The 17,822-nt window shown below is 34.6% G+C and overlaps 1 protein-coding gene across 1 annotated transcript in view; it reads left to right on the top strand.

Annotated features, from left to right (window-relative positions):
- Sec63 (translocation protein Sec63) overlaps positions 1–17,822 on the top strand; it is a 229,121-nt gene that overhangs the window by 71,347 nt on the left and 139,952 nt on the right. Inside the window, exons 6-7 of the mRNA XM_090408926.1 lie at positions 5,376–5,434; positions 9,995–10,045. Of these exons, the coding sequence (XP_090265052.1) occupies positions 5,376–5,434; positions 9,995–10,045 (110 nt within the window). The remainder of the gene's footprint in view (positions 1–5,375; positions 5,435–9,994; positions 10,046–17,822) is intronic.

Raw genomic sequence — 17,822 nt, 5'->3', positions numbered from 1 at the left:
ATTAAATATGGGCCATGTATTGTTCTGTATAACCAGTTTACCTCATATACAGCTTTCCTTATCTTTGTGTTATGCATTTTCCACTTCTACAAAGCTTAAATACAGATCCTTGTTATAATACCATGATGTCTCAAATGTTTTTTCTTGAAACGAAAATCTGATTCTCATGACCATAGTTTGGGTCTGAAGCCAGCTTTTTTCTCCAAGTTTCTCTTCCACAAATCTTAGCTACATCTCAAATATACTTACATAACTCTTATGGAACATTTGGTAAGGAAATTCCTCTTATTTTGACATGCAGTTTATTTCCTTTTTCCAGTTGGGTACTATGAGAACTTCACCCCAGTCATCTGGAATTCAACCTTCTGACTGGTAGGCTTCCTGAATTATGCAGTGTAGCCATGGTAAAACTTTGATTCCTCTATCTTGGTTGAATATCATTACTTCCGTTACCTTTCTACATTTTATATTTCTGATAGTTTTTTTCTACCAAAATTATTGCATTCCTCTTGAATATTTCAACTTTGCATATGATGTAATTCCTAATCTCCTTCAGTTTATTTTAACTGAATTATTTATGTGACAGTTTAGGTTTAGAAAGCAGCAATAGCACATAACAGAAACTGTGAAAATAGATGAGGAACTCAACAGGTTATTATAGGTTTCTCTGTTACCTATAGAAAGGTAACAGAGAAACTGGCTCTGCAATTTAAAGACAACCCAAAATAATTCTGTCATTATGCTGCAAGTAAAAGAAAGAATGAATTTGAAGGAATTACTGAATGCAGATAGTATGTGGGTGACTGATACAGAAGTGATTGTTCCACTAATGAGCAGCCATTTTGCTAAAAGTTAAACCTGGTATATGCAACATTGAACTCTTCGCTAACTCTTCACCGTATGAGAAAACTCATGTCGATGAGAAGGAAGTACTAGAGCTGTTGCACAAACTGAATAAGAATTCTGCAATAGGAACTGGTGGATATCATCACTGATCTTTGAAAGAGTTTTCAGCTGAACTGGCTATTCCCTTGACCAGACTAATTTGAGTGTCAGAACAGGGAAGATTTCACAGGAGTGGAAAGAATGTATGGCAACCTTAATTCACAAGGGTGGTGCAAAGATTGATGTATCCAACTATCAATCAGTCAGTAACTCAGGAGTGGTGGTTTAAATTTTGGAAAAGTTGGTTAGGGATCGACTTTTGGAATAGGTTGAAAGAGAATCTCTATTTTGCAACAAACAGTATGGGTTTACTAAGGGAAGGAAGGTCATGTTTTAGCAACTTGCTTACATTTTATAATAATGTTACTACTGAGTTAGACAAGGGGAATGGATATGTCATGGTAGTTTTGGATTTTGCTAAGACTTTTAACAGAATACAGCATTGAATACTGTTGCATAAATTGAAGAATATTGGATTGGATTGGATATAGATTGGATATATAACTATTGGCATGAATATAGAGGATGGCAGACTTCCAGATATCAAGAAGTGGTATTTGGGGGTGTATTCAAAGTAACCAGTGGTGTGCCTCAAGGAGTTCCTTGGTCCACTGTTATTCAATCTCTACATTGTTTACATTGGGAAGGATTTGACATACAGTTATTTGCTAATGATGTAAAGATAGGTAGGATAATCAGGAGTGCTATTGATATGCAGTACTTGCAGAGTGATTTGAATTGGCTGGAATTGTGGACATCCGAAAATGGCTGTTATTTCAATGTTAATAAATGTAGTCATGCACTTTGGTGTGATTAGATATCCCATGTTGTATTATATTGTTGGGATTATGCTTGAAGAAAATTATGAGGCTAGGGATCTTGGAGTTCTAGTAGACAGGAAGTTCACATTCAAGGGTCATATAGCAAAAATTATAAATACAGTTCAGAGAATAATGGCAATGCTGAAACGAACCTTGACATGTAAAGATAAGGAAGTCATTTTGTGTCTTTACAATGCCTTGATAAGACCTCACTTCGACTATTGCATGCAAGTCTGGTCTCCTGGTTTCTGTGGTTGATTCTGATGGAATGGAGAGAGTGCAAAAGAGAGTTAAAAATGATATCAGGATTGTGGAATACCGATTATGAAGACAGATTGCAAATTTGTACATTGCAGACACTAGTAAATGGGAGAAAGAGGGCTGATATGATTGAGACTTACAAAATTCTGAAAGGGTTATACAGAATTTCAGTACATGGAATTTTTCATTTTATGGAGGATGGGGATAAGATGTGAGAGCATCTATGGAAGCTAAGAATAAATGCTGTCCAAAAAGTGGGTTAGGGCTAGATTTTTCTCTCATAGAGTAGTGCATAATTGGAATGGATTGCCAATGGATGTTGTGTGTGCAAGTAGTGTGAATGAATTCAAGAACAGGTTTGACAGCTGGTGCTAATAGTATGGCCTCCCTCGATTAGTTCCTGACTCCCTGGAGGTCTCCTAATAATAATAATAAGTACAGCTGGTATTAAGAAATTTGAATGAAATTCTGTAGAACAATAAGGAAATCCAACAAATCAGTTTCAATGAGTATTAGGGTAGAAATAAAACAATTGTTCAGACTAGTAACCATAGATGAAGGTTCTGAGGAAAATTAGGAGAGTGAACAGATGGCATCAAAACCATATTAAATCACAAAAGAATCTTGTTTTATTCCAGAGTGTGTATGCAGTACTAAGTTAGTTGGCATGGCTATTTAAACAGAATGATGAAAAGCAAAACAGGTGAAGAAAAATTGCAAGGAAAAAGAGGAGATAGTAGTATAATGGCAAATAAACAATTTTGAAGCAATGTTTAATGGAATGAATTAAACTTCAGTTTAATGTCTTTAATAGTTTCTCTGTCGGCACGGTTAGCTTAGTGGCTGCGTGCTTCGCAACCATATGACTGGGGAAGGAGTGTCCCAGGTTCGATTCCTGTCGAAGACGTGAGGAATTTGAGGATCTTCCTCAGCCAAGTTAGCCGGTCTTAGGCACAGGCAGTAGGGTTTTTTCTGCCAGTTTATCTGGCATTTTTCATTCCGCAAGCAGGCAAACCAGCCCTGTGAACACATGGATCTACAGCCATAAATACTTAACCCCCCATAAGGGGGGGCTCAACTCGCCCCAATAGGGATGGGGGAGGAAAAGGGAGGAAACTCCATATGAATAAATAAAAAATAGTTTCTCCGTCACAGAATCATCTTCAGGGATAATAAATTTAATGTACACAAGCAGCACAAGATAAAGTGGAACTGAATATGCTTGGTCTGCACTTCTACGTAGGAAGACTGCCCTCTGTGGGTATTAGAACACTTTGTTATATGTGATGCCTGAGAATTAGTTTTTCATGTGAAAAAGAGTAAAAAAAAAAAAAATCCGAATGATGTGGGAAATTAGTCCATAGGCTTCTTAACAACCAAGACTTTCCTCTAGTATACCATAGAAGATGCTCTTTCTTCCTATCTATGCTGGAAGATTTTATTCAGTTCATTTTCACTTATTTTGTGTTGCTTTTGTGTATGTTACAGTTTGTTATACCCCTGATAACATCTGCAGCAAACTGTTGGAGGCATTAATCTTATTTACCTTATTCTTTGTGCTGCTTTCATTCCATTATGTGGGTCATCATGAGTTTTAACCAGTTCTTAGTCCATCACAATAAGCATGCATTTAAGCTTAACATATCTGGTAAGCTCCTCGTGGATATACAACATAAATTAAGATTAAAATTCTTTCTTTTATTTTGATTATTGTCAACTTTGGGAATTTGTTTCTCATCAGTAATTTTTACTGTTTATATATTTAAATAAATTTAAATATTTAACAATTTTTCTTCTGTACCAGTTTAATGTGAAGTTGATTACACGTAACTTGTTTTTGGATCTGCTAAAGGCTGATTGGAAACTTTCTTCCATCCTGGAACAAATTTCTACTTAGCAATCTAATTTTTATATATATAATATGAACAATCTTTATGCAACATTAATATAATATTCTTTAGAACAGGGTGTTCCCCAAACTGTGTTCCGCGGAAGGTGAATAAGTGTTCTGCGAGAAGTTCTGGAATTTGTCATTTTAGTTTTCTAAGCATTTTTCATGAATAAATATTTTGTAGTGGAAATATTCTGAGGAGAATAATATTCGTGAATATGTCAAAGCTCAGACCCAGAATGCCTAATAACATTTGTGTAGCAAATGTGACCAAGCCGTGTATTTTTAAATGTGGAAGTATTCATGAATCATCGTTTATTTTCACACATTGAAATCTTTTAACAAGCGGGGAAGAGAATACCGCTGTTTATGACCAATCATAAAAATTGCCTGCAAGCCGATTACCACAATGGGTGGCGTATCCTCTGTTCTCAAAACTGAAAGAAATAACATCTGTGTTGCAAATGTTAGTGACCAATCAACAAGGAAGTATAAAGAAATTTTTTCCACTAAAATTAAAGATCAAGGTAGTCTGTATCCAGTTCTCAAATCTAGTAATACTGAATACTTTCTTCACAAGTTTGTATTGTAGGATGAAAGTTTTGAAACCGTAGTGCCGTGATTTTTTAGAAAATAATAGGCCTGCAGATTTAAATTTTAATATGAATAATAGGCAAGGGACTTTGTTTAATTTTGGTATTAAGAAATCTCTTATTGAAGATGTTTGTGATGCAACAGATAGTCATCCACCACCAGCCTACAAAGCGATCTCCAGGATGTACAAAAGGAGGGGAAAACTATCAGTATACAGGAGAAAAAGTCTGCATTCACCCATAAGTACTTATTACAATAATTATCAATTATTGTAAGTACTTATTACAATAATTATCAATTATTGTAAGTACTTATTACAATAATTATCAATTATTGTAAGTACTTATCACAATAATTATTAATCAATGATCAAATATTAATTAATAATAAAAATCAGCTAAATTAACAATTAATTATTAATTAATACATTACAAAATAACCAAGGTGTTCTGAAAATTTCAGGATTTGTGAAGTGTTCCATCGCAGGAAAAGTTTGGGAAATGCTGCTTTAGAAAATAGTCTATGATTAAAAAAAAAAAATGAAAAGTTTTAATCTGTGTGAAAATGCATAGATCAGTAGAATTCATCCAAAGGACAAGAATTGTGTAGTTTTATCGATATTTCGTTCAGTCTGTTGTGTTGAGCTTCTGTAGAAAACGTGTTTAATATTAATTATAGGTTAATGCTGCTGTATTTATTTTGTGTTTCATCATGAGTAACTGTTAGCATATCCTACTAGCATCATATTTTTCTTTTTTTCAAGAGCTGGTTCAGAAGAAATTTAAAAAACATAACTAAAATTTTTAAAATATTGTAATTCTCTTCATTTTTAAAATTTATTTTTATTTATTTTTTAAATTCAGCAACATCTTTTGGCATTGCATTACCATCATGGATTGTAGAAAAAGAAAATTCTGTTTGGGTAAGTTATTTTTTACTTGTATTTTTGTATGATTGAAACACTGAATTTAGATGTTAAATGGTTTCAGTTTTAGTGAATTAATTGAAATTTGGTTTGGCTTTCATTTCTTGACATCAAGGCAAGCAGTTGCTTTAACTGTTTAGAAGTTTATGCAATACAAACAATTCTTTTTAAGAAAAAACTGTTCCATGCAGTGGTGTTATTAATGTAATACTATTAAAGCCATTTTTTGAATTATCTTTTGTGTTATGTTTTTCATCTTTTAAATAGGATAAATATTAGTTTGATAATGTTATCAATCTTTAGATTAAATTTATTTTCCTGTACTTAAGATTATCGTATTTAATTGGGTCTGAATATGCATAGCAAGCATTACTTTTATGAGAAGAGTTAAACAGATTTCAAATGCTTTTATGTTTCTATGTAATCTTTATTCTGATTAGCACTGTCACATTAAAATAGCTTCTGATTAATTATTTAACCAAAAAAAAAAAAAAAATGGAAAGAAATTAACATTTATTTAAGTTTATAATTTTGCCTGGTCAAGATGAGGTGCTAGTGCACATTTTTCATTATACTCCAAAAAAATATGTCTGACAAAGTTTAAACTGCTGCTTTCTTTCCCTGGTAAATTTCTCTATAACAGCTGTGAGTTTATTCCCTGAGTCAAAAGCGCCTGCAGTTTCTCACAGCACTTTTGTTTTTAGCACTCTCCATCAGATTCCTTTTCTAATTCATCAGTCATCAACCATATAGAAAACATGATCACTTGACCAAGTGTCCATCTCTTCAACATTTTGAGTTCTTTAGTACTGAAAAAGAGTTTTTGCTCTCTTAAGGTTTCTGCCTGGTCTCTGAGGAGAACCAACCAGTTTGAAACAGCTGTCAGGTGAGTGAAACCTTATCAAAATGAACCAATAAAAGGCGAATATATGAATATATATATATAGTCTTGTGCAGGCGATCATATCTTCTGTATGGTCCGCGCTTTTGTTTTTAGCGCTTGAAGGAGCACTCTCCATCAGATTCCTTTTCTGATTCATCAATCATCAACCATATAGAAAACATGATCACTTGACCGAGTGTCCATCTCTTCAACATTTTGAGTTCTTTAGTACTGAACAAGAGTTTTTGCTCTCTTAAGGTTTCTGCCTGGTCTCTGAGGAGAACCAACCAGTTTGAAACAGCTGTCAGGTGAGTGAAACCTTATCGAAATGAACCAATAAAAGGCGAATATATGAATGTATATATAGTCTTGCGCAGGCAATCATATCTTCTGTATGGTCTGCGCTAGGGCAACTTGTAAATGCTGGTAAGTGTATTCCCTTAAGCCCTCTGGTCAAATTTCATATGAAACTTTCATAGTGTCTACATTCGGCTTTGAAATAATGCTCGATTTAATATCCACTTGATTTATAGAATATTCATTGTTTTAGTTAAACACGTTATATTGGCGTCGTCATCCTTTCAGTGATTTAGGCCCAATGGCCTCTTTGTGGTCTCATTTTATCTTATTCTTGGTCATCCCTATCGTCTATGTTGGGCAATATCAGAATATCTTTTTGGGTAGTCTTGAACTGTCCTTTATTTTCGATATGTTCAGTCCACTCCTTTTTGTTATGTACTGTTATGTACTTCTGCACTTCTTTTTTTTTTGTTCCAGAGTATAGCCTACTGTCCTTCATAGGAAATTCATTCTCCAGTTCCTATCTTTTTATCTTTTTTGCTTCTGCAGTTTCATGGTCCATAATTCACTTCTATACAGTAGAAGTCTTGTCAAAACTTTTGTATGCTTTTGAACTTAGTTATGTTTTAAAATATTATTGATTATCTCTGTTATCTTTAGGAAGTTTGAAATTTGGATATCAATGTCAGCTTCTTTCGTATATGATACAGCACATTCAAGGTATTTGAAATTAATTGCTTCAGCAATTAATTTGTTCTAAAATTTTACTTTCAGTCATGATTTTACTCTGATGGTCCTTTAATATCCATGATTTTTGTTTTGTCTGTCGATATTTGCATTCCAAATTCTTTAACAATTATATTTTAGGAGTATATTGATCTTTGGAGTTCATCTTCACTTCTTGCTACAGTTATCTGGTCATCTTCAAACAAGAGTATTAAATGCTGTTTTTAAATTAAGTTTTAAATGCTGGTTTTATATTTTTCTTTCATTTCTTTACTCTTCCATCTACATAGCCATTAAGTTTGGGAACCTTGACAGACTACTCTGTTTATTGATTTCCATTCTGTAACTTTTTCATTGATTCTTACAGCTGATTTGGAATGGTTATATTCTTGATATAAATGTTTTTATTCTACAAATGCTATATGTGTTTCTGTGTTGAATTCACAATGTTTCTACATTAAGATTTTTAATGTAAAAGTTGGGTCAATTCTCGATCGTCCATTAGGGAAGCCATTTTGTTCTTCACATAATTTTTCTACATATGATTTAAGTTTTGATGTTAATATTTATGCATGTAACTTATAACCAGTATTTAAGAGATATTCCTTTGTAGTTTTCACATCTGCGCTTATCACCTTTTTTATATATTAGGATGATGATTGCCTTATTTCAACATTCTTGAAATGTTCCTTGCTGCCAGATATTGTTAAATAATTTTAAACAGAAGAAAAAATATTAAAAATTACAAACAATAGATAATTATAGAAACAAATGGATTCAGCATGTAAACAGAATAATGCCAACTTATAAAGCAGAAGGAAAAACAGAAGAGGTGGTGTTGAGAGCATTCATGTTAGAAGTTTAATGAAGTGAAGCAGCATTAAGAAAGGATTAAAAATAATATTTAATCCTTCCAATATTTCATCTTACTCAGAGGCATTAAGAAGTACAACATGAGACATAACATAGACACAAAGACAACACAAAATCTAAGTGGAAAATGTGGATAAAAGACTAGAGTCCTAACTAGGTGGGTCCCTCTGTGGGCACAACTGTTGGCAACCTAGGATGTAAACAGGGATCTCAAAGTATTAGTGTTTCCCATATTTTGCAATGATTTATGCAACCATATTTATTCAAGTTAGGCTGATTTTTGAGAGCAGCTACAGATTCTAAAAACAAGCCTCTTCTAAATTTACTGCAATGGAGCATGGTTGTCTTTTTCCAATTGATTCTATGAGCCATATCCAAAGCATGGTATGCATGACCTGATTAACCATAGTGACAACCGCAGATGTATATTTTTATGTTCTTTCATGCTGATCTTCCTGCTTGTTCATAGTAGGCCAACTTGCAGGAACAGGGAACTCTATACACCAGGAACTGAAGTTTGGTCCTTAGTGGAGTGGATAAAAGTATCTAGTTTCAGGTGCGACTTGAAAGCCATGCAGAGATTTAAGATTTGGGCTATTTTTTCTGACTTGGACATAGGGGATGTTGATAGCATTACTAAAATACTTCTAAAGAGAAGGTAGAGAATTATGGGAAAGATTATTTTTTTTATACTGTGGGAACTATAGTCATTAGGTAAGGTGTAGTGTATATGGTTGAGTTCTTCTTCAAGCGAGGTCTCATTGGAAGAAAGGTTGTGTGGAACAAAGGCTGTATGGATTACTCTTTTTATGACACCATATTGTTAAGAGGAGGGGTGATTGGGAAGTTTTTGTAAATGTATCTTCCTCTGAGAGTCTGTTTCCTACATACTGAAATGAATAGGTTACCATTAGGAAGAAAACTGTTGAAGTTACTGAGGAAAGAGTAATGTATCTGAGCCATGAGACCAAATAGAGAAGACATCATCCACATATCTAAACCAGATAAAAAGTTTGAAAGGGGGACAAGAACTTATTTTTCAAAATATAGTGTTCCCTTGATATTTGCAAGAGATATGTTCCCTGACTTACCATGAATAGCAAAAATCCATGAATAATTGATGCCTCTTAAGTAGCAAATTACAGCAAATTAGAGACCAATTAATATCTCATGAGTGGTGTTAAAGTATTAGAAAAGTTTGATTAAAGGCAAAATTCAACAGTGGGTAGATAGAGATATGATACTCTATGATGGACAGCAGTGCTTTGTAAAATGTAGGTAATACCTTAATAATTCACTCACATTTTATAATAAAGTGACAGCAGAATTGGATAAAGGAAATGGTTGCACTATGATGATGCTCAGCTTTGCAAAGGCATTTGACAGATTACTATATAAAAAAACTGTTACAAAAGTTGGAGCAAATGGGAATGGATATGAAGCTGGTAGCATGGATAGGGAGTGGCTGACAGACAACAGAGAGTACATGCTGGAGTGGAATTTAAGAGGTGTGACTAGTTTTGGACCTCAGGGTTCGTACTAGGGTCAGTACTTTTTAATTTATATATCAGTGATATAAGGAAAGATTTTGGTGGGGAGGATATTCAGTTGTTTTTATAAGCATGAGTGAGATAAAATATTAGGATTAAATATGGTTGATATGGCAATTCTCACAAAATAAAAATTAAATTGCTATACTTTGTATTAATATTTGTATTTTATAAGCATAGCATTTATCATTCTTCAAATTACGAAAAGAATATTTTTTATTACAGGTTTTAGGACTCTATGCTTTAGTATTTATGGTTGCCCTTCCAGTTGCTGTGGTGAGTTTTCAGACATTCAGCATATCTATTTTTGAAATATGCTTAATTGGTAAAAAAAAAAAAAAATTGTTTGCATGTAAATTTTTACACAAAAGTTAGGTTAGTAAAATTAAAACATTTGCTCAGTTCTTCCAAAGATCCTCTTCCATACCTGGCACACCCAGGGTTTTACAAAATCCAATGTACATGTAACCTACCCTACATAGGGGGAAACAGGAAGCACAATCCTAATCAGAAAAGACGAACACAAACAACACATTAAATAATATTATAACACATTAAAACAGGCCTAACAGACCACTCATACCATAGAATTTGACTGGAAAGGCACCAAGTCTCTACATCACACCAAAACCTGATTTGAGAGAAAATTCAATGAAGCCTGTGAAATGCTAAAACACCATCCAAACCTGAATGTGGAGTACCCATCTGCAACTCTTACAGCAACCAGAACAAGCCCCAGAAGAAAATCTCAATATGAGAGGACTTTAGAAATGTTTAATGTAGTTCTGTTTTTAATTTATTTTTTTAAATATTTTTTTAAATTCAATTTTAATTTATTTTTATACTTTTATGTTTTTTTTATTTATGTATATTTTTTAATTTAATATTATTAATTTAGTTTTTCCACAAGAGGTCAGGCTAGGTAAAAGATTAATGAACAGTTAGATTCATTTTACCTTTGTATATAGTGCAGTAGCATGTTGCTTGGTTCTTATACATATTTTCCTGATGATGATCTCAATACAGAAGTCGAAACGTCGAATGCTGCTTTCCTAATATTAAGTAAAGTAATTATTTTAATATATGTGTTGTGTCTCCATAAATTCCTAACTGTGAAGACATAATATAGCATTTGAAGAAAAGCATGTAAATTGAAAAATTGTGCTAAAAGACTTTAGTCTGAAATATGTCTTTAATGTCACATATTCTATATTTGCATGCATCTGTTTTAGTATCATTCTCTGGCACTAGATAGCATATAACCGGAAAGATGCAGTGTGTGATTAATTACTTCAAGATCTGTTTGTATAATGTCTCATATCATAGCATCTGGTAGTAGCACTGGTTTTGCTGACAAATTGAAAATCTGCTTCTCATCTGGTTATAGTACATAGCAGGCTGTATGCAGCAGGTAATAATAGCTAGCTAGTTGCAACCATTGAGTTGAGATGTAATCATACATGTTCAGAGAGGAATTGAGAGAAGATGGAAAGTCTAAAGCAGTGCTGTTATTCAGATCTTTATGCTACTTTCCAAATCACCAGTTACATGAATGAAGTATATATTCGTATAATTGACTTGTCATTTTAAAGTGTGCTGTATTTCCAGATGCTTTCCAATGTGTAACTTGTTTTCATATCATATATTTAAACTGTGATTGGGCTCTGTTCTTTGAGAGTTCATTGTGCAAATCTATGTTCAGCTTCCTTGTACATGAAATTATCATCTGATACCAAGCATGCATTGATCAGTTTATTTTGTTATCAATTTATTTTTGTTTTAGTGCAAGATTTTCAAGTCCTACTAAGCTATCGGCTAAAGTGTTTCCGACTGGTAATTATATATCATTCCCACACAAGAGTGGCTGCAGGGCCTATAGCAAATAAATGTCATGGATGGGTTTGATTCAACAAACAAGTAATCTGTTGATATTGTTTTGAAGAGCTGAAAGTCATAGTCTTTAGGAAATACTTCATGGAAAATGCTATTCCACATAACCAGAGTAGATGGAATGAAAGATGAATATCAGCTAGGCCTTGACTGAGTTATGTGTTTCTGACTGGTAATTATATATCATTCCCACACAAGAGTGGCTGCAGGGCCTATAGCAAATAAATGTCATGGATGGGTTTGATTCAACAAAGCAAGTAATCTGTTGATATTGTTTTTGAAGAGCTGAAAGTCATAGTCCTAGCAAGTTCATTGAATCAGCGTTTCTGTAGTAAAAGGATTGTTGGGTAGTTTTCCTTGTGTTATTGTTTAGTAGAAATGGTGGCCATTATGGATTCCAGCTCTGTTGAACATCATACCTGTGATCTGTAGAATTTCTTTGACAGATAATCCCATGGCTGCTGAAATACAACAGAAACACTCTCTGACAGTGACGAAAGAGACTCTGAGAGACAGAGAGAGATCATCAATCAGCTGAACTGCTCTCTCTTCTGAACAGTATCAAATTTAAACTGCACCCTAGAGGAGAGCTGTATTCCTGGATTTGGGATTTGTATACAGAAGGTAAACACATTTTTTGCTTAGAATATTATTTTAAAATCCCAAGAACTATAAAAGCAATGTTTCAGGAAAAGCTAGGGATAAGTCAGTCTGAAAAGAGAGATCTGGTCTTGACTATAAATTGAGCATTATCAAAGGTGTAAGATAAGAATTAGGGTTTTTATTTATTTATTTATTTACTTGCCATACATTATTATGGGCAACTCCAAAGAGTACTTAGGCTCATTGAGGGTGGCCCTAAAAATCATGTCAAGAACTATCTAACATTTGCACTGTATCTATCATATTTTGCTTTGAACTCATTCACAGTCATGGTACCCACAACAGACTCTGGCAACCTATTCCACTCATTCACTACTCTCCAAGCAAAAAACCTAGTCCTAACACCTTGATAACTATGCTTTTACTCAGTTTCCATGCATTTTCCCCTAGTTCTCCCACTACCAGACCTGTTCTGAAAAATTTCCTCTGAATTAATCTTGTAAAAACCCTTCAGTAATTTAATCTTTAAAATTTAATCTTTAATTAAATCTTTAACTATAAATAATAAATTACACGATAACCACAGTAATTAACTTTAACGAAATAAAGATACAAATATTTTGTACTGAAATTAACAGTACATCATGAGTGTCGAACAAACAGTTCATCGGAATGGAATACAAAGTACATAACAGTCGGTGGATTACTAATTAAAAATTGTTGTTGCGTGCTAGAAATTAATATTAATAAAATATTATTAAATTCTTAAAAAACTATTTCTTTGATGGTTACATAAGATAAGAATCTCCCAAACTTTTGGGAGAGAGAGATAATCATTTCGATTCAAATTTGGCCGATGTAAAAGAGCTCCACAACTTTCTTTGAAAAGGCGTTCATATTTAAACTTGCATCTATTGAGAAGATGAGCTTTATCTCACTGGATATTGTGTTTAGTGTCAATACTATGTTGTGCCAGACCAGACTTTTGAGGTTTCATGTATTCAATATAATACTGATGTTCCTTCATTCTTTTTTCCACAGAATGTCCTGTTTGTCTGAAGTGTGTTAAATTTCATTCACACACTATCTGGTAAATGCCAGCTAATGATAGAGGTGCCAGTTTGTCTTTTGTAGATGGCAGCGAGCGAGAAATTTTGTTGATAGGAAAATATGTGGGAATGAGAGGATACTTCTTCAAAATTCTGCCAATCAGTTCTGAGATGCTAGAATATAAGGAATTGGAACCCTGTGGTCTGTTGTCCCTTTCTCATAAGGTTCATTCTATAGACCTGCTATCATCTTGTATATGCCTGTGGATCCTCTGCACCTCCTTATCACCAAGAAACCCTGGCACCTAGATCTGCACACAGTAGTCAAGATAGGATGTTATCAAGGCTTGATAAAGAAGAACAATAATCTGCTTGTCAAAGTATTCTTCAGTAACCAAGTGATCTGATGAGCTGCTTTAGCCACTTTTACTATGTGTTAAAATTTAGGGGGAAACCCCCTAAATTTTAACTCCCTATCCACTAACACTTCTAAGTCTCTGGCTTCATCAATTTCCTGGTGTACAGTTAAACCAATGTGGTTTATGCGGCTGGGTAATCTTTTCATCCCAAAATGCATAACCTTACACTTTGTCACATTAAACTGACATCCATTCTCCTTTGCACAGTCTGCCGCTCTACCCAATTTTGCATCATCGGCAAATAACTGAATAGTTCCTCTCAGATCTATATATCGTTAACAAACAAATTAAACAGTAGCAGTCCAAGAACAGAACCCTGCAGCATGCCACTAGTCACAGGCCTTCTTTTGGATTCTACTCCCGAATAAACTACTCTCTGATATCTCTCCATCAACTACCCTTCAATTCATCTCACTAACCCTATATCCATCACCATGTGCTGTATTTTACTGATTATTCCATGAATTCCATGTGGTATCCTGTCAAAGGCCTTTGCAAAGCCCATCAATAAATACATAACCGCTCTAAATACATAACCATTATTCAACTCAGCTGTCACTATTATACAACATGAACAAGTTACTAAGGCATGACCTACCCTTCACAAAACCATGCTGTCCCCCATACAGTATCCCATTTCCATCTATCCATTCCTGTATTTTGCTCTTGACCAACTTTTCCAATACTTTGACAACAACTCCTGATATACCGGTTGGTAATTTGCTACATCACTCTTGGAGCCTCCTTTATGCAATGGAACTATTTTCCCCTCTTTCCACCCCTTTGGGATTAACTGAGGGCTGAGATTTAGATTAAACAATATGGTCAAGGATGCTGATGATTCCCTCGCTGCTTCACATAATACTCAAGCTGGTATACCATTCAATTCCAGAGCTGTATTCACATTAAGGATCTGTAACATGCTATGCACCCATTTCGTTTACCTCAGTTCCCGTATAAGCTTTTGGCTCTCTCTCATTCCTGCAATATCACCACTTTGATGATATAATCTTGCAAAGTGTGCTTAGTAATTGTACTATTTCAACTGATTCAGTTGCCTCCTACCACCGGCATTCATTAAAATCATTCTACCATATACATTCTTTCTTTTACTTGCAGCATATTGAAAGAACTGTTTGGGATTCTCTTTAGTCTACATTGCTAACTTCTTTTCATAATTTGCTTTTGCCTTTCTTACCACACTAGTTACCCTTCTGGCCTGTGTCTTGTATTGTTCATGTGTCTGCAGATCACCTTTCTCCTTTCATTCCCTCCACAATTTTTTCCTTTTTCCTTTTTTTTTTTTTTTTTTTTTTTTTTTTTTTTTTTTTTTTTGCAACTCCAGCTTAATGATGATATTCATCCATTTAACTCCCACTTGATTTACTCTCCTCACTCTAGGTATGTAGTCTGCCATTACCTCCCTCAAACACTCCTTTACCACTTCTCATTTACTATCAACATCCAGCCCTTGCAGTTTTACATGCCATGGCACCAATCCAAGCAATCTCCTAAGCTTATCATACTTACCAGCCCAGTAATTCCACATATACTGTTGTGTCCGCTTTTTACCGTCCTATAATTGTTAATTCCTCTTACAAGTTCATTTATCTTGTTTGTAACAAATTTCTTACTATACCTGATATCACCCAAATACAAGGTATCTAAGCTCTTGCTCCCCTTAGTATCCTAAAACATTTATATTTTTTAGCTGCACCATTTAGGACATTTGGTTTATGAAAGAAAATCAAAACAAAAAGCAGTTTCTTAAATATGTTTAGGTGTGAAACAATTATGCAGTTGTGACGTTGAACTCACAACCCCCTCCCCTGCGTGGCTAGATTTGCTTGTTATTACAAGCGATGCATTGAATGGCAATTTCAGACAACTGAGTTTTCAGTGAGCAAAAGTTTATTATACACATAAGCACAATGCAATACATTAAAAATCGTTAAAACTTAATTCAATACTAAGCTGAAACAATACAAAGCAATACTAGCAAAGCACAAATGATAGATTATAAAATTCTATGTGGGAGGGGCGATTATGCTGCCTCAAAAGACTCCACACATACGATAAAAGGATATCCTCGCAAGTGATAACAATTGACTAAAACTTCTCATCTGTTTGAGCACAATAATATGATACAATACCTTAATTAAACACAATTAGTTTACACACATTAACTCACGAAAGTAATATGGGTTAAACAGTCCTATCGCTACAATAGTAACCACACTCTATTCTTCAGACAGCTCTCGGACAAAATATAGATGACATGCATAAGTTACTAGACACACAATTTTTATATCTATTAACACTGACAAGCTTATTCTCTTTCTATTCTTTCTTAAATGCACTAAAGTCCTAGTTCAACTCTCGTTCAAGTCTTTCAATAGATCGGTAACTGAACTACAATCACAGCTACATAAGATTTGAAATAATATAAGATTTTATGATACCGTTTTGATAAGGATCTTCTATGCTAGTCTCTGCTCTTACTCGTCTGTAATTTCAGAGGACGAATTCTTTTGTAGTGGACCATATCTGAGATTTCTTGGATCAAGGTGGGCCTTCACGTCTTCAACACATCAAGCTTTTTCTAAGGAAACACAATGAATCTGCGATTCTGTGGTCGTGAGATTCACTACGCAGGCACCTACTTCTCCACAGATTTTCCTTTTTCATCAAGAACATGGTTGATATAACATGCAGTAGTTACCTTTCTTCTCAGCTGTACGGCGTCCCTCCTTTCTATAATAGGGAATTAGGACCGAAATCCCACTTGTGGCAGGAGAGAACTCCTGACCGTCACTCAGGAAAACCACATAAGACAACCCATGTGAAGACTGGAGAACCAAGAGAGAGCCTTGTGTGTGTGTGTGGGGGGGAATTCCTAACCCTTTTATACCATGACCCTACCGGCCTCTTCTGCAATTAATCTGCCCCCATGTCTGGATATGCTTCCTGTGACCAGTTAGGGTGGCGTTTTCTGCCGAAAATTCTCACGGGCCACGTGCATGCGACTGACTTGTGGTGATGTCTAAAATCGGGAACCTTGACCTTGGACCTTACCTTGGTTCTTGCTAACCATATGAGTCACATTCACTAAACTTTTATCAGCTTACCAAAATTTTCTAAGAATTGACATAAACCTATAATCCCTTGTTTCAATTGTTTAACAATGAACCTTTACATGCAAAATTCTTGTGACCAATATTCTATAATTTAATTACCTTATTTTCATCACATTACAACAAATTTTCTTATGTGAGTTAACAAATATTCTCAGTTGTATTTCACACTTAGATGCAAGTATATTTTTCCTTTTTGTTAAAGGTTCCTTCTTGTTAAATTGTGATCAAAATAAATTCTTTTAGTAACTTTATTAATCACAAACTCTAACAATACCCTGTCTTAACTGAAAATTCCACACATTTAGCCACCTCCCAGGTCAAGACCATATGATCACTCTCACCAATTGGTGGCAACGTGGTCATTCGTTATAGACAAATTTTCAGATGCAATTACTAGATTGAGTACTCTCAAACTTCTAGTATATTCTATTACATGCTGTCTCAGATAATTATCCCTTAGTAACTGCATAAAATCCATTTCCTTCCTCCCATGTGTCCTCTCCTCTTTCCAATCAACGTTACCATAGTTGAAATCTCCCATAATAATTACCTGTCCTCCACTCATTGAGTTTATTTGCTAATGCATACTATCTCCATCATCTATTCCATCCCCTGGTCTATAGCAGCACCCAACTGCATAATTTGTTCTGCTGGCCTCAATCTCATACCAGTTAGCCTCAAACGTGTTATTTTCACTGTCCCGCAGTTCATCGGCTATCATTAATAATACTCCTTCCCCTTCTTTTCTCTCTATCCTTCCTGAACACACTTATATATCCTTCACATTCTATCCCACTAACTATATCATCTTCTGTTAGCCATGTCTCACTAATTCCAAAAATTCCTCTTGCTTGTTCTGTGAATGCTCCTGGCATTAGTGGAAGAAGCTGCTGAATATGTTCATATGTTCTCAGGATTCACAAGCTTACCAAGAGTTTGGTGACAAGAAAATGCT

This window comes from Typopeltis vanoorti, chromosome 19, assembly GCF_054136105.1.
Source record: "Typopeltis vanoorti isolate ZY-2024b chromosome 19, IOZ_Tvanoo_1.0, whole genome shotgun sequence".
Classification (NCBI taxonomy): Eukaryota; Metazoa; Arthropoda; class Arachnida; order Uropygi; family Thelyphonidae; genus Typopeltis; species Typopeltis vanoorti.
Note: the sequence above shows the minus strand (reverse complement) of the source record. Positions and strands in the feature narration are given on the sequence as shown.